This window comes from Seriola dumerili, unplaced genomic scaffold, assembly GCF_002260705.1.
Source record: "Seriola dumerili isolate Sdu_G_001 unplaced genomic scaffold, Sdu_1.0 BDQW01000003.1, whole genome shotgun sequence".
Classification (NCBI taxonomy): Eukaryota; Metazoa; Chordata; class Actinopteri; order Carangiformes; family Carangidae; genus Seriola; species Seriola dumerili.
The window spans coordinates 5,273,284-5,299,590 of NW_019174258.1; the positions used below are offsets into that span (position 1 = coordinate 5,273,284).

At 39.8% G+C, this 26,307-nt stretch overlaps 1 protein-coding gene across 1 annotated transcript in view; it reads left to right on the forward strand.

Annotated features, from left to right (window-relative positions):
* The first annotated feature begins 6,674 nt into the window (after nt 1-6,674).
* Nucleotides 6,675-26,307, forward strand: part of spata17 (spermatogenesis associated 17) — a 43,160-nt gene continuing 23,527 nt past the window's right edge. The window contains exons 1-7 of the mRNA XM_022744672.1: nt 6,675-6,763; nt 7,258-7,347; nt 8,515-8,596; nt 10,063-10,113; nt 12,906-13,009; nt 20,665-20,788; nt 25,114-25,353. Of these exons, the coding sequence (XP_022600393.1) occupies nt 6,696-6,763; nt 7,258-7,347; nt 8,515-8,596; nt 10,063-10,113; nt 12,906-13,009; nt 20,665-20,788; nt 25,114-25,353 (759 nt within the window). The 5' untranslated portion in view covers nt 6,675-6,695. The remainder of the gene's footprint in view (nt 6,764-7,257; nt 7,348-8,514; nt 8,597-10,062; nt 10,114-12,905; nt 13,010-20,664; nt 20,789-25,113; nt 25,354-26,307) is intronic.

The window sequence follows — 26,307 nt, forward strand, 5'->3', positions numbered from 1 at the left end:
ACACATCTCCAGAGGGCTGAGCACAAGTTAAGAAGCATGCAAAAAGGAACTTTGACAATAGCAACATATGTAGCTACAGATGTTCACACAAGAAGATGTTCAATTAATCATTAAGTAACTCCACATGTCACTGCCTCAACTAAACAAGGTCCAATGTATCTGAGCCAGTATACGTTCCTGTGTGTGTGCATGTATGTGAGTGTGTGTGCATGTGTGTGTCCCTGTTTGTGTGTCAGGGCTGATTGCTCTTGACTTCATTAATCTCTGCAGTGTGGTTATGATTAGCTCTCTGAGGCATGCCAGAGGACATCTGACACGCATGCGCGCACTCACACACTCACTGTCAGGTCTGGCCACCTCTCCAGCCGATCTCTCTCACGGGCCAATTAGCTGGGAGCAAAGAGAAATAGACTAGCTCTTGTGATGATAGCACATTCACAGTACACACACAGGCATGCTCGAGGTTTGTTATACCTCATAAAAAAGCAAGAGTGTGACAGTGTGTGAGTGTGTGTGTGTTTGTGAGTTCAGAAGTTCAGACTACAGTACTTTTAGAAAAGATTCATAATTAAATGCAGGGCAGAGAAAACAAACTCTCCAAACTAAATCGCCGTATAGGTTGCTTGTTCCTATGCTCTGATACAACCCATAGGAGCATACCAACTGCCGGCATAACAGACATTCATTATCTTGGAAACAATAATATGACCTGTAGGAGCGTACCAGTGGCAGGTACACTGGACCTTCGTCATCACGGTAACGATAACAAACATGCAGTTAAGGTTGTGGAGTGGTCATAGTTTGGTTAGGTTTAGGCAAAAAAATGACTTGGTTATGTTAAGAAAAGGTCGTGGTTTGGGTTAAGTGCATCCTTAAGGACGGGTTAGACTTAGGGTTAGGGTTAAAGGACATTTGTTGTCAAGGACATTTGTTGCCAAGGTTACAATAAAAACAATCCAGTTCAGGTTGTATAACAGTATTGAATAAAAGAAATGATGATGATTATTGGTTTCACTTTGGAAATGAACAATAAACTCTTGTGTGAATGTCCTGTGTTTTGTCAGCCCATCCATCCACGACAACCCCTATTGCACTTTTTCAGTCTTGGTCACCCAACTTCCTCCTCTGCTCCTGTCATAAGTATTGCAGTCACTAGAGGCTGCCCATGAATAAAACGTAACCATGGGTCATAATAAGCCGCTTGCACAGACAACCTATGGGGTTGTTTTACACGAGAAGACAGTCCCGAGAGAAACAAAGAGACAGAGGTTAATGTCAAAGAAACAGAGAAAGAGACAGTGCAAAATGTTAAAAAGCCTGGCCAGACAAAGATAAAGCTAGTAAGCAATGCAAACCAGACAGAGCACACAAAAGACAGACAGGAATCAGAACAAGAGAGCAAGAGATGAGCGCATTAGTGGATGGGTGTGGGTAGATGAAAAGAACAAGTGAAGTGTAAGTGGTGAAGTGCTACAGAGATGGAGAAGACGGAGAATCCTCAGATGCATGCCTACTCCCCGCCATGATCAGAGTATGCACTGGGTGATTTATTTTCCTTCTACAATATTGAGTCCATGGAGAAAAAAAATCTACATTCCATTAAACTACTGAGGGTTTTATTTTGAAAGGAGAATGTGATTGTGGGTGTGGATGTGTGGGGGTAGAGGAATAGCCATCAGATGTAGCAATCATGCAACTTAAAAATGTCTGCTCTTATCTTTATTCTCTTCTTCTCCTCTTTGTTTGCTGTTCTGTTGCTTTCCTTCCTTTCTAGAAAAAGTGTAATGATATAATTAAAAAAAACATTACTTCAAAATAGGAGAGCCTTAAAACAAACTTTTTCAGCCACATTCACTAAAACCTTTGCTAGTGATGCATACGGTGCATGTAGTTATTGAGCAAACTTGTGCACCAGAGTGTAGTTTGTCTGCCATTTGAAATGCACATTTCAGGACTGATTTTGCATATACTTTAGAGGGGACACTGTGCAAAAAACAGGGAAAGATATAGTAAGTGTTAATACCTGCAATGGATAAGGGTCACACAATTTGTGAGGTAGGTAGGTTTGGAGAGTGAGATGGAGATTTGGAGACGCTGCACTTTTATAATAATGACTTCTATCTTGGCATATCATTACATTTAGATTTTTTTTTCAAATCCAATTCAATACTTGTAATTCTTGCCTTGACCATCTACACAGAAAACATACTGCCAAATGTGTGTGCATGCGTGTGTCAACACAGACAACAAAATGACAAATTGTTTAAAAGAAGAATGAGAGGAGTAATGATGGAACAATGATGCCACATGTGTACTGTAGCCCATGTGTGTATGTGTGTATGTGTGTGTGTGTGTTTGTATGTGTGTGCGCGTGTGTGTGTGTGTGTGTGTGTGTGTGTGTGTGTGAGTGTGGTGATGAATCTCTCATTGTGACAGTGGGGCCGGCAGCAGCGAATGTCCTTCTGGGTGGGACATACACACACACACACACTGAGACACGCATACACAGATGGAAACGACCACACTAATGGATCACCCCTGTCTGCGCGCAATCCGCCACAAATAATGATGAACCACCCCTGCATTAAACTATTTTACACAATGCTCAATTCATTACTTCTCTCCCTCTCTCTCTGTCCCTCTCTCTCTCTCTCTCTCTCTCTCACTCTCTCTGTGGGTATAGGTGAGCTAATAAAGGTATGATATTTCTCCTCTACCAGCACAATCATAGTTTTTATCCATTAGTAGGATATTAGGATGGGGAATGAGGAAAGGAGGGAGGGGATGGGATGGAGAGGGAAAAAGAGATGGCTTCAAATTGGTTTAAAAGCATTGCCACTGTAAAAAGTAACAGCAGCCCCGGGTGGAAAATATGAATGAGCAATTTGCATAGTTTTGGTTTAGAAGACTGGGGCTTCCCTCAGGCCTTTCTGAGCTCTAGGTGAGCTTCGGGATCTGGTTCTTTCCATATTTTCACTAACATTTTTAGTGTCACACAGATAACATCAGCTCAAACTACACGTGCTTTAATCAATTTTTGGAGTTAGTACTGTGTGTGTTGTGGGGAATTTTAATTATCTTAAAAGAAAAAAAGATGGGAAACAGGGCCTAGGATGAAAATACCCTGAATGATCCTATAAAAAAGATTCAATAAAACTTGGTCGAAACAGTTTGACCAGACACTAAAGTCATTTTAGAGAAACAAACATTGCTACCCTGTTTTGTATTTTGTCCATGTTGTAAAGATTAAAATGAACAACATAAAATACATAACAACAAGTATTTTTGTATCCTTTTTTAATTAACATTTCACCACTATTTAGAAATGATAGAATTATCCACAGCCCCAGTAAAATGTTGACAGTTATTTATTGGTATAGAAATTCAAATGGGCATAATTTTGACATTTAAATGATAAGATGAAAAGTAAGCACATACAGCCCATACAACGTTTGGGTATTAATTGATTTGGGACAGATTCTATTAAATACTGATCTAGTGTTTGCACCAGATGACACCATAAAGTAAGCTTAAAAAAAGAAGAAAAAAGAAAAGCTTTGTACAAAAGAAACAATGTGGCCTCAGCTGTTTGCAGATGTTCTGGCATGGGGCAAAAAAAACTTAAAACCATCCATCATGTAATTGAGATGAACATGTTATTTTGTGCTAGACTTCAATCTAATTGATTCACATGGACATGTCATCATTAATTTTCTATCAACTACTTTTAATCGTAATTATTTGCTTTATTTCTTATTTTCTACCTAATTTCCTTATTTTATTTAAAACTGTATTGGGACTAATTCATCAATAATCAAAAAATTAAAAACATTTATTTGGTTTATTAATGAAATGTGAGTATCATTTATTTTGTTTTTCACAAAATCAAAATGTTGTGTGTTACCTTCAAAATGTCTAAGGCTGTTAAAAAGTATGACAGTGGGTGAGAAAAAGATTTGACAGTAGCTGGTACAAGCCTCTTTTTTTGTCTAAAATACATTTTCCAGCTTCACTTTGCTCAGTGTGGGAAAGAAGAGAAGAAAGAGTCATTATGGATTTCAATTAAGTGATCCCTGGGCAAAGAGGGATGCATCAGAGTGGGGGAATTAATGTGCTGCGGACAGATGTTTAATAATAATGGCCGAACTGGCCCTGCCGAGAAACACACATTCCATCCGCCGCACCCTACTGTGGCTTTAGGAACACACAAGCACCGACAGACACACACACACACACACACAGGCCCACATACACAGACACTAACATATAATCACTCATACACTGACACACACAATAATGATTCATACACACGCACCGTGCAGAGCAGTGTATGACAGTCTCACACATGCACTCACACATTCACTCACAGACACTGGTATCACCACTGGCGTGCGCATGGGTCTTTATGACCAGTGCTGGCCACAGCGCATATGGCCCTCATTTAGGAACAATGGGCATGGAGAATGACTCGTTGGATGAGCTTCCTGACTGTGAGAGGTGACTGGAGGCATGTTAAATGACATGCCCCGTATGGAGAGATAGAATGAGAGATAGAGCGATAGATAGAGAGAGAGAGAGAGAGAGAGAGAGAGACAGAGAGAGAGACAGAGAGAGAGACAGAGAGAGAGAGTGCGTATACATTAGTTATGCTGGATAAGGAATTATTGCCCCAGTGAGCAACAAAAATGGTTTCATTGAGAGGAGTTAGGGGATGAAGAAAGAAAAAGAGAAGCAGAAAAGTGGAGAGAACAGGGAAAAGTGCAGAGAGAGAGAGACGGAAGGGGAAGATATCAGAACAGATGAGAAGGGAGGAACTGACTTGATGGAGGAGTGTATTACAAGTGTAGAGGGATGTGGAGATGGTGATGGTCTGGCTGGGTCTAGAAGTGGGTCATTAGACAGAGTGTAAACATCATGCCATTTTATGAAGTGCTCTCACTCTCCTTTCTGCGTTGCTGTCTCACAGATACACACCTGGTGACACCTAATCAGTGTTGTAGCAGGACGAATGGCTTCCAGCCATCCTTACAGTCTTGTCAAAAACAACACTTCCCTAAGAATCTCTCTGTCTCTCTCTCTCTCTCACGCTCACATACAGTCTGTCACAACAACATTTCTCCGGTAATTACCAGGATGGCCTCTCTCCTGCCGCCCCTCGATGGATGGGCTGAGCCACCATGGGTTCACCCCTCCAGCCATAACTCTACCTAGGACGTCTGCCTACTGCTCTTCACCACTGTGGTGGCCCTCAGACAGCAAATTGGCCTCAGAGAAAGACAGAGAGACAGAATAAGATTCTCAACAAGCATACTGGCTTACAGAGAAACATGCATGTGTGCACACAGACATGAAAGAGCATGGAGACAGATATACACACACGGGAAACATTCATTCACTTTTGCTGTTTGTCGTTTTCCTGTCTCTAAGGAGTAATCTATAATACAGACAGTCCTTTCCTATGACCATTGGCCAGACAGATATCTTTCCTTGCACAGATACAAAAGTGCACATACAAACACACACACACCCTGCTGAGGTGATCATTTTGACAGGTGAATATGGCTGAGGAGGAGTGGAGGACTGAAGATGATGGGAAATAGGGAAGGGAGAAATAAACTGATAACTGAATGATGAAGGGTGATAACGTCAGGTAAGGGGGAAAATAGATGGAGGGATGAACTGAAGAAGTGAGGCAGCTGGCAGATCAATACACAGATCCAGAATCTGCATCCAGAGAGCAGCCATTTTTAAAGTGTCTTTTTTTTTCTTTTTTTCTCCAATCCTTAGGCTATACAATTTACACTGTAGACACTTTGCTTCAGTATACTAGGTAGTACAGTGTCAGGAGAGAAAACCAGAGGATGAAATAAACAAAATGGCATTTGTTGAAGCAAGTCCATCTGAACTAGGACTTTCTTTTTGTTAAATCATTCCTTTTGTACAATAATACATGCTAACCCTATGCTTAAGCAAATTAAGACTTTTATGAATGCATGAATATTGTTTATTAGAGTGTCCTGCACCTTATATGGTGCCCAGCCCGTATGGGCTTACAAGACACTTAACCATAAACTTGATGGCAACATAACAAATCATCACATACACTTCCAAAATTGATAACAAATCATCACATACACTTCCAAAATTAATATGAGGTTCAAATCCAAAAAAAGTCAAGACTTTTAAGTGCATCAAAGTAAATTAAAATCTAGAGGTAAACTGTTATTTTTGTTTCATGGAATTGTCAATTTGTTCATTTTTTTAAAACTAGATTTTGTTTTGCTCTTTTGTTTTTCTTTTAGAAATCAAATGAGAAATATAGAACACAGAAAGTGAGGTCTAAAGTTATTTATGTAAATCAGGAACTATTACCCAGAAATTAAAACAACACTTACAGAAAACAGCAGTGTCCAAGGATCTACATAAAATGCTAAAAGCCTAAATGTTGTGAAAGGTTTTTAAAACCAACAATCAAAGGGCAGATTTTGCAGTTAAGCACCATGGTACCTTTTACATATATAGACAGGTGCCCTTAACCTTACAGATTATGTCGACATGTGTCAACATAAGGTAGGTATTAAACATCATGTTTCCCAAGAAAGTTCCTATTTACTAGATGATTCTGAACGCATCTCTCCGACCCTGGGAAACAGCTGCGTCGTCAAGACAACAAGTAAACTCACGTCTGAGTAGATATGGCGGAGCTGCTGAAAATAAAAAGTGAAGCTGAAGAGTTAAGAAAGGAATACTTCTTCAGAAACAAGTATGTATCTTATGTATGAGTAAGTTTTATTCAGTTATCAAAGACCATTGTGGCTGTCGTTAAGCAATTTTGCCGTAAAAGCCAAACCATTACGTTACCTAAAATGTCAGTTATGCTTTTGTTGGGAAACCTGCTAACTAGCTTGTCATGTTTGTAGTAAGCTAGCTAGCTGCCATCGCTTTTATCTGTTGTACTACTGTGAGCTGTTCCTTACAAACACGGTTGTGTATATTAGAATTTGGGCTTCATATTCATATTGTAACGTGTATGCATTGGTAGTGGTGCCATAAGGAAGGTAAATTATATGTATTATATATAATAAAACTCTAAAGCACCTGTAGAGCAAACAACATGGGACCCACAACAAAGTCTGTCTGTGAGCTTTGCAAGTACCGATTTTAGTGTTACGACATATTGAACGTTAATATGCTACAACACAGTGAGATAATGTAACTATAGTACACTGTTTTATTTTTGTGTCTTCTGTGCTTTAGCCAAGCTGAGGAGAACAGACAGAAGGAAAACCAAGCTGCCACCCGGATTCAATGCTGGTTCAGAGCCTGCAAGGTGCAGGCTTACCTCAGGTATAACGTATGGGCGGTGGGTGTGTGTTAGTCTAATGAGACTTTTGGTACTCCTTTGTGTGCCACAGGCAAAATAGAATACAAGCCTTAATATTTCATATACTAATTTGAGGTTTGCTTTTTCCTTTGGGGGTTGAAAAACATTCAGACAGGACTCAAAGAGTTAATTTCAAGGGAAACCCTGATACTAGCTCACTCCCATAATTATCCCACTTCTAGAGCTTTGCAAATGGCCTGGAGGAAGAAATGTCGCTTGCACTCTGTGCTCCTTTCACACGCAGAGAAATGAATGTCTCTATCTCTGTGCCTGTTCCTATGCTGTGACCCCAGCACCATTCTGCAGGGTCAGCAGACAAACTTCCAGACAGTAGGTTAATTCAGATTACTTTAGTTAATTGATCAATGCGTTAAGTGGATAATTAGCAACAATTTTAGCTGCCTAAGTGCAACTCCGGGGTTGTGCTATACCCACTATAAGCATTGATTTTCTGGGCATATAAATGGCCTTTTGGAAATTGATGGCCTCATTGGAAGCAGAGAATTGCAGTGGACTTGCATTTAGAGTATGTTTGAAGATGAATACAAATGTGTGCTGCTGACTTAAAGGGGGTGAAAGGCTCATCGGACATGATCGAAAAGCCTGGAGGAACAGAAATGGTGTGTGTGTGTGTGTGTGTGTGTGTGTGTGTGTGTGTCTTTGTGTCTTTGTGAGAGCATGTGTTTGTAAGCATAATGTTTCCCTGACCTTTTTAATTGAAGTCCTTTACATCTTATCATTTGTATGCAGGAAATCACTCTTTCCTTTATTGTTTTCCACCAAAAAAGAGAGCATAGTATATTACATCAGTAGCAATGTTGGGGTTGTATAGTGAATTAATTATTTGCATTGCACTATATACATGGAAACCAAATCTTTTATCTTTTTTTTTTTTTTTTTTTTTGCAGCTCCCTTGTATTTCTAGTAATGATTGATTAATTTTCTTGCTTTTTGGGTTGTAGGTTTTTTTGTACTCAGTTTCTTTGCATAAGCAAACAAATGATCAAATAAAAAAATACAGAATTTAATTTACTTCCATCTGTATCTAAATAACTTTCTTCAGTATTTTCCTTCATTTTAACTACTGGAAAATACCCATCCTTCTTCTCCCCAATATGACTTTATTGCAGGCATCTGCACGAGAAGGCAATCATTATACAGAAGATATGGCGGGGCTTCACAGCAAGGGCACGTTTCAGACAAATGGTGAAGGTAAGCAAGCGCCTGGAAAGGCTATAGATATATTGATTATGTTATGATAGCATGCATTAGAATTCAATTGCTATATTCCTAAGTCCCTGCGTCTGACCTTAAGAAATATAATTCACTCATTACACATTGGGAAATTAGCACTTAGGAAATATGATGCAATATGATAAGGAATTCCATCTATATTGCAACTCCTGGGATGCATATAGAAAGAGTGTGGAAAAGGAAGAGAGAGAAGGAAAGAGTAGAAGTGTGTACGGTGTGTGTGTGTGTGTGTGTGTATGTGTATGTGTGTGCTTTAGTAAAACAAGGCCCCATTTTCAGCATATTGCCTGCAACTGCTTCTTAATTGAACAGATTGTTGATACCGGATCCAATACCCAGCGCTCTCACGTATAATTTTCCCCTGGATTGAGTTTTGTAAACGTATCACAACAAGCTATTTATCATGCCTGTAAATTGACTGTTTGTTAAAGCATAACTGCCAGCCGCCGTTTGGGAGACGTTCAAGAAATGGAAAGGGGGGGGGTGTATGGGTTGGGGGGCGAGGGGTGTTGAAATAAACGATGAAGGATGTGTCACAACACACATATGGGCTAAAAAGAGGCTGTTTGGTCTCATTTGGAAACAGACGAGCACTAATTTGAATCACTCAAAATTGCCACAGTGCACTATTTTGAATTAGTCCTGAAAGATTCTGCTCTTCCGTTCCTCTCTCTCTGTCTTTCTCTCTTACTCTTGCGGACCTTATCATGTGTAATGTGACGTACACAAAGCCTCATCTCAAAACATCAAGCTGAATTTACGGCCTCCTTTCAAGCCTTTGTCTTCCTTCCCCTTCCACTCTTCCCTCTCTTCCCTGTCGTTATTAATAAAGACATGTTGAGATATGAATCCCTTTTATGGCCGACTCTCCAGTTTGCTCCTGAAATGTGCCCCCAGTGGTCGGCCGGCACGTTTGGTGTGCGACGGCTTGTCGGGTGCGCTGCTGAATATTCTCTGGCCTTTTGTTAGTCTCTTCTGGCAGTGCTGTCATTGATTATGAAATCCAGAGGAGAGCGTTTGGCCGTCATACATCTCCATTAGCTCACTGCTTGACTACCATAGATTTTCTTGGCCCTTGTCTGCGTTGGTGTATTAAGAGAGTACCGTTCTCCCCTTGATACAAAGTCCCACTAACCACTCTCCCTCTCTCTCTCTCTCTCTCTCTCTCTCTCTCTCTCTTTCTTTCCTCCTTTCTCTCCCCTCTTTCTCTCCATTCCCCTGACTTTTTCTCATTTCTCTTGTCTCTCTTGCTTTCCCTCTCTCCTGCCCCTTTCCCTCCTCCCTCCCTTCTACAGTGGCCCTATCTGTGCTGCCTCTGTGCAATGTATTATGTATAAAGAGCTCTTTATCTTTGACGCCTGCTGTGGACAGATCAGAGGGCTGGGAGACAAGGTGTAACGCCATCTTTTCCTTTGTGTTCACAGGCGGCATATTTTATCATGAAGATGAATTTCTACAACGAGATGGCGGTCAGGGTAAATATCACCACAGTGTCTTATTTTAGCAAATGGAGTGTCGTGGTGGGGGGACACTCTGTTTCTCTGTGTGTGCTGTAAATGGGAGGCCCCATGAATAGCAGCCTGTGAGCACTTAATCACACAATTTCATCATAACAACTTCTTTAATCTTATCTTCTTCCTATTTAATGCAGTATTTTTTCTTGCTTTTTAACATTTGTCTTCATGTTGACATCCCTGCACAATTTAATTTGTATCAACATTTAAGCCAATTAGACACAGTTAAAATACACAAAATTCTGATTATACTGTTCTGCTATTTCAAAATGACTATAATTATGTCTCCACACATTACACATTAATTGGTCCATGTATACTAACAACATTGTCCACTTTTCATATATAATTTTGATCCTTATTTTGTTCACTCACAAAGTTTGGTAAGAGGCCTATTGGTGAATGCTTTCCTTTAATATAAATACATGTTTCACAGTCTTAGCAATATGTATTTTATATTTTTATTTTTCCTCAGTCTTCATGCCCATTAAAATGTTGCCCCTTATTCCCCTCAGCAGCTACTACTGTCCAACTTATAAATCATAGCACTGTGGCTGTGACTGATACTTTGGAATTTTTACACAAGGATATTGCAGAGAAACCTTATATTTTTACAATTCCATATAGTCTACTCTTTTGGCTAACAGTTTCACTCTGCCTAAACCATTAAAAGGTTTTATTGGCCAACAAAAAAACACTAGTGTTTATTGAAGAGTGTGTGTGCTGTCCAGTTGGTTACAATATTTTCATATTGGTGGAAAAGCCAGGAAATTGAGGGCTTCAAGTTTTAGTGTTAATAGAAACCCAAACAAATCAAGCTGACCACCCTGTTGTTTCAATAAATGTCACATTACAGGAGTGACATGTATCTAGGAGTAGTGTTTGACCCAGCTGTATTAGGTCACAGGGTGAAAGTTTAGGGTAGATATCACCATGTCGAGCAAATTGGAAGTTTCTGAAGTTAGAGGCCTTTATTACTCATATAAAATAACCAGTTTCCTATAGGAAGCAATAGGACTTTTAATAGAAAAGGAAATGTATGTGATTGGAGAAACAAAGTGGCTTAGTCGTTTGCAATGGAAGAAGGTACAGGGTTTGAACCCCACAAGGGCCAAATTATGCTTTTCTTTGCAAAATGTGCATTTTACTCTGTGTGTTTGTCCAGGTTTTTCTTTGGGTGCTCCAGTTTTCTCACACCACAAAAGACATATATGAGGATATTAGGAACATTTCTGCCACTGCCCTTGACCGAGGCTTTGGCCACAGAAGTGGTGTTGGTCCCTTGATGCTGCACTGTGAACTGCCCACAGCTCCTAAAGACATACCATGGGACATATAGAGAGAAAAAAATTCTCCAGGCTGATCAATTAAGTGTAACTTTAAACTTCTAACTAAGAGTAGTTACAAAAAATAATAAAAGGATATAGTGAAAATATATTTAATAACTGAACCTGGACCAGTCTTTTTTATGATGCCACCTGTTGAAAGACTTAATGATAGAGTATGTTAGGATGTTAGGATTGCTCATATCCTACAAAATATTGGCAGAACTGTGAGCAATCCCGTGCAATCTCAGTCTCTCAGAATCTCTTCTGAATAATTGGCCTTTTGGAGAGACTAAAGCAATAGTCTTTGTTCATGTGTATGAAAATGAAATAGAGAGCGAGAGAAAGAGTGAAAGAGAGAATAAAAAATAAATGAGGGACATCTGTACTCTCAGACCATCTTTTACCAAAGAAATATTCAGTGTGTAAATAGAGAGAAAGAGAGACACAAAGGGAGAAACAATCATCTTAGAATCCCCTTGTGACATTTCCTTTGAATCAATTTGGGTCTTTTTTTTTTTTTTCTCTTCCCTCCTGTTGTCTTTATCACGGCGTGGTAGCTAACAGAGGATAATGTATTAGGGCCGTAATAGAAACCAGTGTTTACATGCCGCACCCTGGATTTGTATTAGATTCAACAGCATTGATTTCACTAGTCAACAAAGGTCAGCAAGAACTTGGGAGGCGGCAATTACTTTATTTAAAATTATCTATTGACTGGCAGATCAATGCTAATTCTCATTTTGCTCTTTGTTGTTTTTTCCCATCCTCCACTCCTTCTCTTCTCTCCTTTTCCCTCTTCTCATAGTGTGATTATTCTTTTACCTGCCATTGTTTTAATCTCCTAATTAGTCTGAAGGACATCCGCCCCCTTGCTTTAAAATGGTCCACTGGTATATGTGGGTGTGCTGGCTGCTAGCAGCCTCCACAATCAATGTGGACTGATACAGTTAAACGTATGAAGCTGTGACAGCTGTCTGTTCCACCTTGGACTGTCCCTCCATCACTCCAGGGGGAAAACTGCATGCATGTTTATGCATGGTTTAAAAGTTTTCTCCCATATACATATGTTAATATGTATTGTTTTTCATGGGTCCTTCAAAAGTTAAGTAATGAGAAGAAGCATTGGTAAGATGGTACATAGTATGGCAGAAAATGAAAAGAAATACAGTATAACAATGTCTTTGTCTCTGTGACTTAGTACTATGCTGGTATTTGTTTTATTTTTCTATGTTGGAAGAAGAAAAAATAGATAAGCAAACAAAACAAAAAAAATAAGGACTGAAAGGATTTAAATTGTTAGTGTCAGTGTTTAATGTTAGTTATTTAAATAATTGATTTCTTTCATATTCGTAAATAATTAAGCAAAAAAAGTACCACACTACCACCATGTGAATGAAACCTCTGTCATGTTTTAATCCTTCACAGATCCAGCGAAGATGGAGAGGATTCTTTGTGAGGAAGTCTATCCATAACTTCTATGCACGCAAGAGCTATCTGGAAGGACTTTCCATAAAAAATGAACTTGTCAGGTAAAATAGAAAAACAAATGGTTATGAATGTTAGAGAGCAGACAGTTTAACATCATTGCAACTGAATGAAAGCCTGCTCCTCCCTTGCTCCCAGTTTTTGAAAGGAAAGGAAATTGTTGAACACTGTACTTCACTATGTCTCCTGTTTTTCTCCACTTTGCTCCTCTGTCCTCTCTCACTCTCTGTCTCACTTTCTATCATTTACCCTTTATGTGCTTTGTTGAAATATATTTTTGCCTATGGTCTACATTATAAACAGGAAGCGGGTCAGCTAGTACATATCAGTCAAGATGAATTGATCTGATTTGTGTAAAGGCAATTGGTTAAAAGGTGTACTTGTGTACCCATAACCTTAAAAAGTGTGTGTGTGTGTGTGTGTGTGTGTGTGGGTGGTGTGTGTGTGTGTGTGTGTGTGTGTGTGTGTGTGTGTGTGTGTGTGTGTGTGTCTGTGTGTGTGTGTGTCTGTGAAAGGTGTTGATAAGATCTTTACTTGCATAGTTGTTAACTCAGAGGAACAGAACAGGGACAGGAGAAGAGAAAAGGAAAAGTGAAGGAATGAAAGAGAGTGAGAGACAAAGAGGTGGAGTGGAAAGAAGAGAGAGAGAGAGAAAGCAAGAGAGAAGTCCTCTAAAATGCTCGAGGCTAAGAGCGAGAGAAGTGAACGATGTGAAGAAATTAAAAATTAGCCTCTGATTTGAACCGCAGCTCATGCATTAATAAAACATCCTGTGCTCCAGGGCTTACTGCTAGAGATACGCCATCTTTTATTTTTGACAAAAAAAAAAAAAACATCACGTTTAGCTAATAGTCACATTTTTAATGTTGCTAATATATTTTACCAGAAAATATCTTTAGGCCTCAGCTAAAATTAAATGTAAATTTGTTAAAGTGCTCCTTGGATCACTGACTTCCCCCCTCACTTCCCCACCAGCGTTCCACACTCCTTGCCCCTTTTAGAGGTAGGCAGACTAGGCTGTTGAAGTCCATTAAAGAAGTGTTGTCACTTCAGTTTTATAACACACAAAGACTAACACACACAACTTTGTCAAATATTCAGATATGAGTACTACACTAGTGATGAAAGATAATTGTGCTCATTATTTCTCAAGCAAACTTGACTATAAAGTATGTAGAATGAGCATTTCCAGAAGCCATAGTGAAAATATATTGGTAGTTTATGTTTACCAAAAGTAACACAACTTATGAAATCTTGTATCATGAAAACCATTCCAAATGATATTTTTATTCAAAATAAACGCTAACATATTGCAGCCCATAACAATACCATTTTGTAGTTTGCAGTTTTTTGGACCCTGCCTAAAAAAACAATAAGGTATTGAATATTGCAATACTGTTCTCCTTCACATTTATCTCTTTTCACCCTCTTACATAGTATATTTTGAAAACAGTTGAATACAAAGTTAACCTAGATGAGACAAACATGGAAGTGAAGTGTGACATGATGCCATTTTACTGATTTGGTTGTATTGTTTCAACTGAGTTACATCCCCAGTCTCTTGAAGCACCCCCTCTCCTCACACACACACACACACACACACACACACACACACACACACACAGCCCCTCCTCCACAGCGGTTTCGGGTGTTGAGGTCACTTCACTTCTCCAGTTAATCACATGTTTATTTAGTGCTGCTGGGGTCACGATCAATTAACGCCGTGCCGGCATTTATTTAAAATATCCTTTCTGTGTTAGCCACCGAGCCCTTGGATCACACGCTGCCTGATCACTCACCTTGCAAAGGTCTACTTTTTAATCCACCAGCATGCTCCCTTCCTCTGTAAGTCTGTCTGTCTGTCCAACCCTCTGTATAAATTATTCAAAGTTGGACTAATGGTCCCCATTTAGCACAGGCTGATCGGCTGCGCATGGTAATGATATAGGAGTAATACATAGACTGCCGAACCTCTCTCTCTTCTCTCTCTCTCTCTCTCTGACTCTCTGTTTCAGTCTCTCTTTCTCTCTTGTGACAGATCTCCCCCACACAAAACCATCTGTGTCATTTCATTAGGTACAGCATCCAGCTAATACATGCTACCTATACTACCCTCTTCTATCCCCTGCCCTCACTCCACCTCTCTCCTTCAATCTCTGCCTCTCTTCTATCTCTTTCTTCTTCTCTTTTTCAATCTATTTTGCTCTATATATTTCCCTCCCTCTCTCTGCCACTGGTTCACTGTGCCTCAGTGTCCATCGTCATCCATCCTTCCTCTCCTTCTGCATAGCCTAATGAAGTCAGGACCCCGGCGCAGTCCCCACTCTGCCACAGTTTTCCTTGATACCCCAACAATTTATCACTTTGTCAGGGAGACACTTAAAGTTCCTGGGCTTTAATAAGGGCATGCAGTGGGAAGATGGGGGCAATTAGGAAAGCAGAGCAAGCCCGCTTTGCATATTTACTAAATGTGCTGGTGTCATCGCTACCGCCACCAACACGGCCTGTTGACTACATGAATTATTCCTCTATCTGCAATAAACAGCTGGGTAATTATTACTGCCATAATCAGATGAATAATTTTCCCTGTGATGTTGCAACAACATGGCAAAATCTTTTAACTTATCCTAAAGAGAACAGAAAAAAAGGAAGCTCATGGAGAATATACAGTCTTGGCGTTGCTAGGCTGAGTGACACTAGTGTTTTTTTTATTTTATTCTTCTCTTCTCTTCTCATGCTATGGTGTCTCTCTTTCTCTTTCTACTTTTTCCTGTCTCTCTTTACTCCAGCCTGCTTCATTTCTCCCTCTCTTGTGTCCCTCTCAAGGACATTCATGAAAGGAGAGCTGCTAGGGTGGAGAGAGGCCTGCCTGCACGCCTGCACGCCTGCACGCCTGCCCTGCGATCACTCTCCGCTTCTATGCGTCAGTCTTTCTTTAACTGCTCTTTCTTTCTGATCCAGTTTGGGTGGAGACAAGTTCACTCCTTCAGTCTGATTGGATTTGTATATTCAGTGTGTGTGTGTGTGTGTGTGTGTGTGTGTGTGTGTGTGTGGGTGGAAGTATAATCTGGGTGCTCTCCATGCCTCTTTAGTAAATTACTTTTGAGAGTGAAACTGGAGAAAAGTATAGAAAATGTATGAAATTGAAAGTCTTTTTCTCTTAGAGTATTAAGAATATTGATTGAGGATCATTTCAACACTGGAATCATTGTTTGCTTCCACATGTTTTCACAGCATTGGTTTTACTACTTTTGTGAACTGGTTAATCAATCAGTCAGTCACTTAAATGGAAACGATGTGTTATGAGGGTGCTGAAGGCTCAATACATTGAGCTGGTCAATGTCTAAATTGACCAACTGACTACCCCTCCTTGCCAGCTATTGAATCATTTAATTGGAGCAATTAAACAGCCAATCAGGTCAAGTCTCCATTAAATATTTAAAACCTGGCCAATTAGCTGCTCTGGTGCTGGCCTGGACGACCGCAGGTGTGGCCTGCTGTCCCACAATGCCTCACTCTCTGATATCCCATCAGGCCTTTATGCCCCGTTGTGAACCAGGGAGTAAATAATTGACGAAGAAGTGAGAAATGTAGCTGTACTATATTAGCCATTTAAATAAGTTAACAGTCCAGGGTGAAAATGTCAGTTAGGTTTTCAGTTATTTGAAAGTAGTTCAAGTATGCTTGATTAGCTTGTCCAACAGTTCAGCAGCCATCAAAAGTAAGTGCTCACACTGCATTATATGGCATTCTTAACACAATACGTACATATGTGTGTGCGTGTGTGTGTGTATGTTTGTATGTATGTATTCATTCCTCTAAGGTCTAAAGATCTTGTTCACTTTAATATAATAGCTAAAATTTCAAAAGCCAAATCTGCATCAGTGTTTTAAGAGTCTGGCATACTGTTACTACTGTCAGTTCAATTTTTATGCGTGGCTCCGGTTTTGCTATTACGCACCGTTTGTGGGGGTTTGTTTTGTTCTTTCCCTCGCTCTCCCCACTCTCTCTGTCTCTTTCTCTCTCTTCCTCTCTCTGGTGCACTCTCTCTATACCTGTTTCTCCAATAGGAGTAAAGCATCTTCTGGCAATTACGTTTCTGACAATAAAAGGAGTGACCTGAGGAGCGGAGAGGGCTGCTGTCACATTTGCCACATGTTTCGGGAGTGGACTCTCCCCCCAATGTTTTCTCGTTCCTCAGCACGGTCCAAAGTGCTGGGGTTTTGTTATTTTAGTTTCTTATTTTAGTTACTGGGTTGGAGATCATTGGTAGTTCAATTATCAGTTTTTGTTTTGGTTTAGATTAGTTTGTGTTTTTGCTGAGTGCAACAGCCCAACCTCCCCTTCTTTTGTTTTCTTTAGCGTTATTAAGCACATTTTTGCTATATCTAAAAATAGATTCATCCTTGTTTTTTTTTCCCACACTGTTGTTGTGTTTGTAGGCTTGGTTTGTAAGTGGATAAGTTGCTGGTGGCTTTGTGTTTTTCACATATTTTGTGGTTGGTAATTGTTTGACATTTTCTCTTGATGATGGAGTTTAGTGTTAACGATTTTGTGGAACAATTCGGAGTCTTGATAGATTCCATTGGTGCACAAAAGAGCACTTGATTGTCATTGCTGATCATTATGATATTACTGTTTCTAAGTATTTGAGGAAACAGATGATAAAATTGGAGTTGTGGTCTGCGCTTTCTGACAAGGGGATTTTGCCTTACGATCCTTGTATGCCAAAGATGGGCTCACCTGTTGTTAAACACAATTCGGAGTCTGAAATGTTTCGACTTAAAGAGCTGGAGATTGAAGTGCGCTGCTTAGATATCAAGGAGAAAGAACTTAGTAATGAGTTGGAGATGCATAAGATGGAGGAGGAGACAAAAAGTCAGCCTCATTTGGAGGAGCTTGAATTACAGCAATCTTCCTCTCTTGCTGTGCCTACCTCTCGTTCTTACGAGTTTGACGTGAACAAATGCATTCATCTCATTCCTCTATATAGTAGGAAGGATGTGGATAAGTACTTAACTTTGTTTGAGCGAGTTGCGAATACATTAAAATGGCCTAAGAATGTCTGGCCTTTGCTTCAGATAGCGCTCTTGACTATGATGCTGTTAAAACTGCTGTGCTTAGGGCCTATGAACTGGTGCCCCAGACATAGCAGCAGAAATTTTGGCATTGCAGAAACGCAGATAGTCAGACTTTTGTTGAATTTGACCACGAGAAGGAAGCTCTGTTTGATCGTTGGTCTCTCACCACTAGTGTTAAGGATTTTGACAAATTGCGTGACTTAATACTTTTGGAAGAATTTAATAAATATAAATATAAATGAATGTTTAAATGTTGTCTTCCTTCGTGTCTCAAACGGCATTAGGGAGAAAAATCGTACTGATCATCGCTGAGATTCAATAATAAGCTTAAACAGCAGAGAAGTTTTAATGAGTCGTTGTAGTAGCAGGAACATGTATTTTAAGGTTTAAGGAATTAAGGCTTCTCATGATTGTATACATAGACTCACATTTACATTTTGCTTTCCAAGCTTCTCACTCAAGGATGTTTATTTTCTTTCTTTCTTTCTTTCTTTCTTTCTTTCTTTCTTTCTTTCTTTCTTTCTTTCTTTCTTTCACTCAGTCAAACACACAGACACACACACACACACACACACACACAGAAACACAGAGGGCACGTGCCGCGTGCCGAACAGGGCTAATGAGGGTTGTATGTTGTGGCGGCTGGTTGGGTCGACACAGATCGAGGTGCCTTCAGCCGTTACAAATCTGTTTGGCTTTTGTCCACTACACAGCAATTAATAACACTGGGGATGGGGGTAGGGAAGCAAAGGTCACCCATTCAGCCTGACACACACACACATATGGACACAGACATGTCGACACACATACAAGAAAAAGTGTGTGAACACAAAGCATTGATACACATACATTGATCATACTATCACAAGTAAATACTGGCAGCCCAGCCACACACAAATACACTGGTCCTGACCCCTGAAAGCATTACCAGCCATTGCCATCTTTTTTCAAGGCAGTATTAATGCATGTACCAACAAAAATACACACATATTGTAAACACACATATGCACCAATTGGTAACTGTACCACAATAAACCAAAACTTTATATTTTACATTAATAAGTTAGCCAAGTGGACAAATAGAGGCCAAGGAACCTCTATATTTATACACACAAACATGTGTACACACACACACACACACACACACACACACACACACACACACACACACACACACACACACACACACACACACACACACACACACACACAAGCACACACAAGCACACACAGACATACACCCACACATCCATACACACAGTCTTACTGTGCTTAATATTACATAAACACACAGAGGCACATTTAGACTTGCTCTCACTCTCACACCACACCACAGCACACACACACACACATGCACAGTGCTCTGCATATTTCATTTATTTTGTAATTTAATCTGGTGCTGAGGAAGGAATGAGAATGCAAAGGCAACAAGAACGGGGTTGTGATTTCTTTTTAAATGTCAGTAGCCACAGAATGTGTTAACCTCACATTACAGACACACTATGAATATTCTGATTTCTCTGTGGAGGTTTGTAATTGAAAACAGAAGTTGGGTAGAGAAACAGAGAAACAGTAAAGAGGAAGGAGAGAAAAAAGGAGAGATAGGAAAAGACAAAAGGATTGTTGATGAGCTTTGACTAAACTCTTATTGGTATTGCTCTTGTGGAATTAGATTGGTTTTACTCTTTGCCTTGTGTGTGTGTATTACCATGGCATGTGTGTTTTAGTAATTGTTTCCAATTCCCTTTTTAAGTTATTACCCCCTTGTAACAATAAGGCTGTGTGATTGCGGAACGAAATTGCTGTGTATGGGCTTTTAATGCATCCCATTTAGCCAGCTTCACTTAACAGATGTCACAGACAGACCTGTCCTGGCTGCGGTGATGAAATATATCCATCATCCTCCCACTTATAGCCTCTCGCACTCTCACTTTGCTTTTTTCCCTCCATGCAGTCTCATTCTCTTGTTTTTCTCTCACAGCTCTTCTGCTATTCCAAGTCTGTCCCAGTGTCTCTCATATCATTAGGCAGTTATTTATCCATCTGAAGGACACTTAAGGGAATTGTCAAATTTGTGACTAAAGACTGCGCTCCAAATACACACTAACACATGCACAAACACACTTGCAAGTTTAATTGTGCACAAGTCTTTCATTTATATAGTTTTAAGCTATAAGGTCAGCTGAATTTCCAGATAATATGCAATGTGACATGTTTGTTTGATCTGAAAAAGGTGTCATTAAAATATTAGTCTTATATGATTGTTAGTGATGTAGAGTTAATTAAAAAATTAGGAGCAGTATCCAATCAATCATGATCATTCAGCAAGCATACATTCGTTATACAATGATCTATTGCTCAGGAATGATTTACATACTGTATGTCAGTTAGTTTTAGTGTAAAATGTTATATTTATATATAACAACATTTGTCTTGACAATTACACTATATATATATATATATATATAAAAACATATGTCTTGAGAAATACACTATATATATATATATATATATATATATATATATATGACTTGGATACCCATCATATACATTAATTAAATGGAATTTTGGAATTTGGATTGCAAAAATATTTGTTTATGATTTTGCTTTCCCTGCAGGAGGGAGTTGGATGAACTTGAGGAACTTCAGAAGAGAGAGAGAGACTGTCTGGATATGATAAAAGAGCAGACAGTCAAGCTTTACCAAGCTCACAGGTTACACCACCTCCTCAGTACAAAGCAGGTTGGTTTACAGGAACTCAAACATAAACAAAACCTCACATATTTGATGAAGAAATTACAATGATAAGACCAATACTTTACCAGAGGCAAATTTAAATGGTGGTTCCTTCTTTACCACAGCTACATAAAACTGGTTCAGTCAGAAATAATTAGCATTATAAATCATTTTACTTGATGACCCCATTTAAATCAACTTTGAAATTCAACCAGAAAGCAGTGTTAAACCTCAAGGAGCCTGCATCAGCAGAGTGCCATAACTAAAAACAGTAGCTGCAACATGATAATGTTTTCAGCTTGCAATGAAGCAGCAATTACTGGCCAGTGAAAAGCAGTTATTGAAGTCTGTTATGTGAAGGATTGGGTAGTAAGTGGTATTTTAGGAGATGCAAATGATGATATCATGCTTCTACCTGAACCGTGTCTACACAATTATATAAATATATATATATATATATATATATATATAATTTTACAAAATGTATGCATTTGTCATAGATACGTCAGATAAGATTATTTGGTGTCACTGTGTCAGTATAAAATGCATGTTGTAGAAAATACAGGCAACATCACTGACTCACTAAACTTTGTCCAAGGAAAGTTAGTGCATGCTTGCCCATACACACGTGCACATGTATGCAGCTAAACATGCAGGGACTCACACAGGCAATGAATTACAGCTAGGGAGGGGAAAAACTGGCTACAGAGAAAGAAACATCTTCTGTCTTTTCTTTTGTTAACATAGGTAGGCTGTGTGCAGTTAAGTTGTGTGTGCACACATGAGTGAGTATGTGTCCTCATGGCTCTTCTGATGTGCTGAGTGGATTATTTTAGTGCTTCCCCTGGCACAGGTGTGTGTGTGTGTGTGTGTGTGTGTGTGTGTGTGTATGTGTGTGTGTGTGCGTGTGTGTGGGCGTGCGTGGGCGTGCGTGGGCGTGCGTGGGCGTGCGTGGGCGTGCGTGTGTGTGGGCGTGTGTGCGTGCGTGCGTGCGTGCATGTGTGGCATCCACGCATCCCTGTGACTCCCCACTGGGATCATAATGAAGACAAAGCACACTGGTCACTGTTGATTCAGCACCACCACTTCTCTTGCTCTTTCTATCCCTCTCTTTCTCTCTCCTTCATGCCTGTGCAACCAGCATCGTCATCATCTGTCTCACAGCCTTCCTTCCTGCAGGTATCCTAGTTGTCCATGTTCACCTAAGATGCTCACATACACACAACTTCCAAATATTTTATTATGAATATGGTGTACGCTGGAGAGTTTGCATTTTGTCACATCATGTTTGACACTCTAGATGCTTTGGAATGATAGTGTACCCAAATGTTCATTGCTTTTATCATTTTATATAGAATTATGTTGGATATTTATGAATAATCAAGAAGGAAAGAAAGCAAGTAGAAAAGTTTGTCTGTTCTTCCCTGCCCTCTGTCCATCTCTTTCTCTCTATGTATCTCTCTCTCTCTCTTTCTCTGCATATGGCAGGGGACTCTTTCCCTTCGTAGCTCTGACCTTGTCAGCAGTGAATAGATGGCTCTCCCACACAGTTCATCCTTCCTCACTTCTCGGACCCCAGCCCACACACACACACACACACACACACACACACACACACACACACACACACAAACACACACACACACACACACACACACACACACACACACACACACACACACACACACACACACACACACAGCTTACCAAAAGGCCCCAAGTCCCTCTGACAGAGACAGAGAAGGTGTGTTCCTGGGGTCAACATCATTGCTCTTCCCGTAGCTAGGTTGGTACGTTTGGGCTTGCATGCGTGTGTGTGTGTGTGTGTGTGTGTGTGTGTGTGTGTGTGTGTGTGTGTGTGTGTGTGTGTGTGTGTGTGTGTGTGTGTGTGTGTGTGTGTGTGTCTTTAGGAGTGGTGAGATTTACGTGTGTGTATGCGTTTGGGTGTGTATGTCCCCAGTGGTCCCCAGCCTTCTGTCCCTTCCCTGTTTGAGGTAGATATGTACACTCATCCCAATTGCATTTTATAAACTAATAATGAGCACTAAAGAAATATCATTGAAAACACAGAAATTTCTGATAGTAAGATTTTTGGGTCAGTGTTTCTCATATTTAAAGCGCAATGCAGTTCTTAAGATGCTGTGTTTTAGATTGTTCACATTGTTATTCTTGTTATTCTGTCACTTAATTACTTGTACATCGTCATGTACTGTATGGCCTTAAAACATTTGCTTATGTGCCATTTTGCTTTTTTTGAAGGGTTGGGACCTTTTCATTTAATTTGAAGCTCTTAAAAATGACTGAATGCAAAAGAACAAGTTCAGTACTGTTGTAGCAGCAATGTAATACAGGAGGAATACAGTATCAGCGTGTGGAGTTGGTGCAAGCTTCAGTAATGGTTCTCTGGAGGGACAGATTGGCAAGGCACAAATATACAGCACCTAAAATGTTCTTTCAAGGACATACAAAGTCCCATTTTTAAAGTTGAGTTTATGCTTGAGTAAACACTGAAAGTCCTGTCTCTTGTCTTAATTAAATTATTTTAAAAAATACAGTTTATATATTAATATCTGTTGTCTGTTATTTTCTGCAGTGATTCCATATCATATTGGAATATACATGTACACAATACTGTTGCTACTGCAAGTGTTGAAAAAACAGTAATGGTTTGGCTGCTTTCATGATCATATGAAGTGAGAACTTCCCTCAATTCTTCTATAACCTACTTTTATAACCTGAAAGAAAGGACCTTATTGATTCTGCAAGTTGCTGTGGAAGACATTATTGGAAACACACATTAATCTAAACATGTTGTGACTCTGGCCCGAGTACATTTAAAAATTTGAAAATGTGTCAATTCATCAAACTGAAAAAGGCAAAATTCAAAATATATTAAAAAGTCTGCATGTGTGTCTCTGCTGACTAGAGTCAGGAAAAGTGCTCAAATTTTGAGAGGTGGTCCACCCATTGTGACCCAATGAAAATAAGGCATTAGCTTCTTAACATAGAGACCCATCGATAAGAAATCAGCTGTTATCCAGTTGTGTCTATAACCCATGGTTAAAGAAATCAGGCTCAGCGGAGTTGAATTAATTACTCCCCACTCATTCTGAAACACTTGACATTTACATCAAAAGTACTCATGGCCTAATAATGAAACATTTACTAATTAACCAGTCTGTTAATATGTTATTTTAAAAAGAGTGAGGTTTGGGTCGATACAGTTGGAGCAATTTCCCACTTATGCCCTTTCTCTCTCCTCTCTCTCTGCTGTCCCAGTCTTTTAGAGTGGCCTAAATAGCAAGTAGTGTTATTAGCATATAGAGTAGATACAGAGTACTCCAACTCAAAGCTTTGGTCTGGTAATTAACACACAGGCAAAAGGATCACTGTGATTTGAATAATTATTACTGAAGCTGTCTGTGGCAAATCTCTACCTCACTTCGGAACAGGGGAGGCAAAGTTTTGTATGTGGGTACATGTCTGCATTTGTCCTTTTGAACAACTACATTCAAGTCATGTATGATGCCACATTTGAGACAGCAGTTATCTCTGTAGTATTTTTTGTTATCTATCCATTGTCCTGTGTGAAGTGCATACACTGAATTGCTCCAGCCAAATAATTATCCTGGCAAAAGCATTTGGTTGGCCAAGAGCCATGGTGTATGCATTAGAGGTAGTGAAGATCAATAACTGATGTCAGTATGAACACATAATGTTTAATTTCACAAAGTTTGGGTTAATATGATGATGTTAATGATATGATAATAAAAAGGGCAAAAACTGGCAAAACTTTGATGAAAAACTGTATTAAAAAGTTGTTAACAAAACTTATGTTTCAAATTACCTCTGAATATTGTCTGTTATAGTTTAAATGACTAACAGTTTCATTTTAAGTTGTCCCAGGAGGTGGCCATTCTACAATTTGATGGTCCCCCTGATAAACAAAATTACTGTTTGGTTTTCCCAAACTTCAAATGGATTTTAATACGTTTTAGTGACTAGGGAGTAAAACACCCAGGAGGACTTCTTGGTGCCTCGAAATCCATGTCACATAACTGCAGTATCCTTGGTTGAAATCTGGAACCTCTGTAGCATGTCACCCCCTCAGCCCTCTTCCTTTTCCCCTGATATTTCAGTTGCAATGCATTGTTATTTTAAAAAGTATTGAATAAGAGTAATATCTTCATAGCCAATCAGAAATACATGTACTGACCTAATCATATCATCTAAGTCATGCTGATACTCTGTGTCTCGCTCAATTTTACTTTCTCTATTATACAGGGTTAACCCCACTCTCTCTCTCTCTCTTGCTCTCTTTCTTACTTCAGTGCCCAGGGGTCTTCAACTCTCCATTCAGGCCAACCCCCCATGAGACAGAGCTGCTGCTGAGGCAGGTCAAGTACCAGGCCCCTACCAGACTGGCCCCCAGGGGCAGGGCTTGTCTCTTGGGCATGCCTGACTCAGCCCCGAGTTTCCCTGGGAGTCTTGGATCCCCATGGATCAAAACCACTAGAACCTGCCGCTCCTCCAAGCCCATATTGCCCCCCATTGTCAGCAAGAAACAGCAGGTGAGATGGTCAAAGCTAGGATCATGTAAGACATAAACAGGTAGAGACAGGTGGGAATGATATAAATGAAAAACTACAGTGACACATAATGTAAGGGGGGAGAATGAGAAAAGACAGGAATAGAGCATGCAAGAGGTGAAAGAGAGTATTAGTTTTACAAAGTGTCATACTAATTATTAGAGCCCCACAACAACCCCGTCTTTCCCCAGGGGGGATAGTTCTTGATGAAAGCAGAGATCCTTTAAAACTCCTTTCAAAGAAGAATGACATCATTAAAACATGGCAGACAGCTCTCTCGGGGGATACAGCACAGAGCCGTTTAATGTCTATATTTCAGTGAGTACAGTCCGTGTGACTGTGTGGCTATGGGTTGCTATCAAATGTTGGTGGACCACAGTGTTTTAGTGAGTCCCATTAGGGCCGAATGACATGACTTCAAATCAATATCACGATTATTTCAAACTTTTACCTCGTTTATGATTAATGAACCATTATTTTGGCACTTATCGGTCTCTCTCTTTTTGAACCATGCACTCTTCATATAGATAGATAGATAGATAGATAGATAGATACTTTATTTATCCCCTAGGGGAATTTCATGTGTCCATTACCTCACTGTTGATAATAATAAAAACAGTTAATAATAAATAAACAATAATAATTAAATTAGTCCACTTCCTTTGGCTGAGTTTTTGTATAGCCTGATGGCAGTGGGAACAAAGGATCTCCTGAACCTCTCTGTTCTGCAGGGCAGTAAGATGAGAGGTTTGCTGCTGTAGTTGCTTCTGTGTCCTGCCAGAATGTTGGGGAGAGGATGGTTGGTATTGTCCAAGATAGCCTCCATCTTACATTGCATGCATCTCTCCACAACAGTACTGAGTGAGTCCAGACTCCTGCCAAGCACAGACCCAGCCTTTTTGACCAGCTTGTCCAGTCTCCTTGTGTTCATGTCTG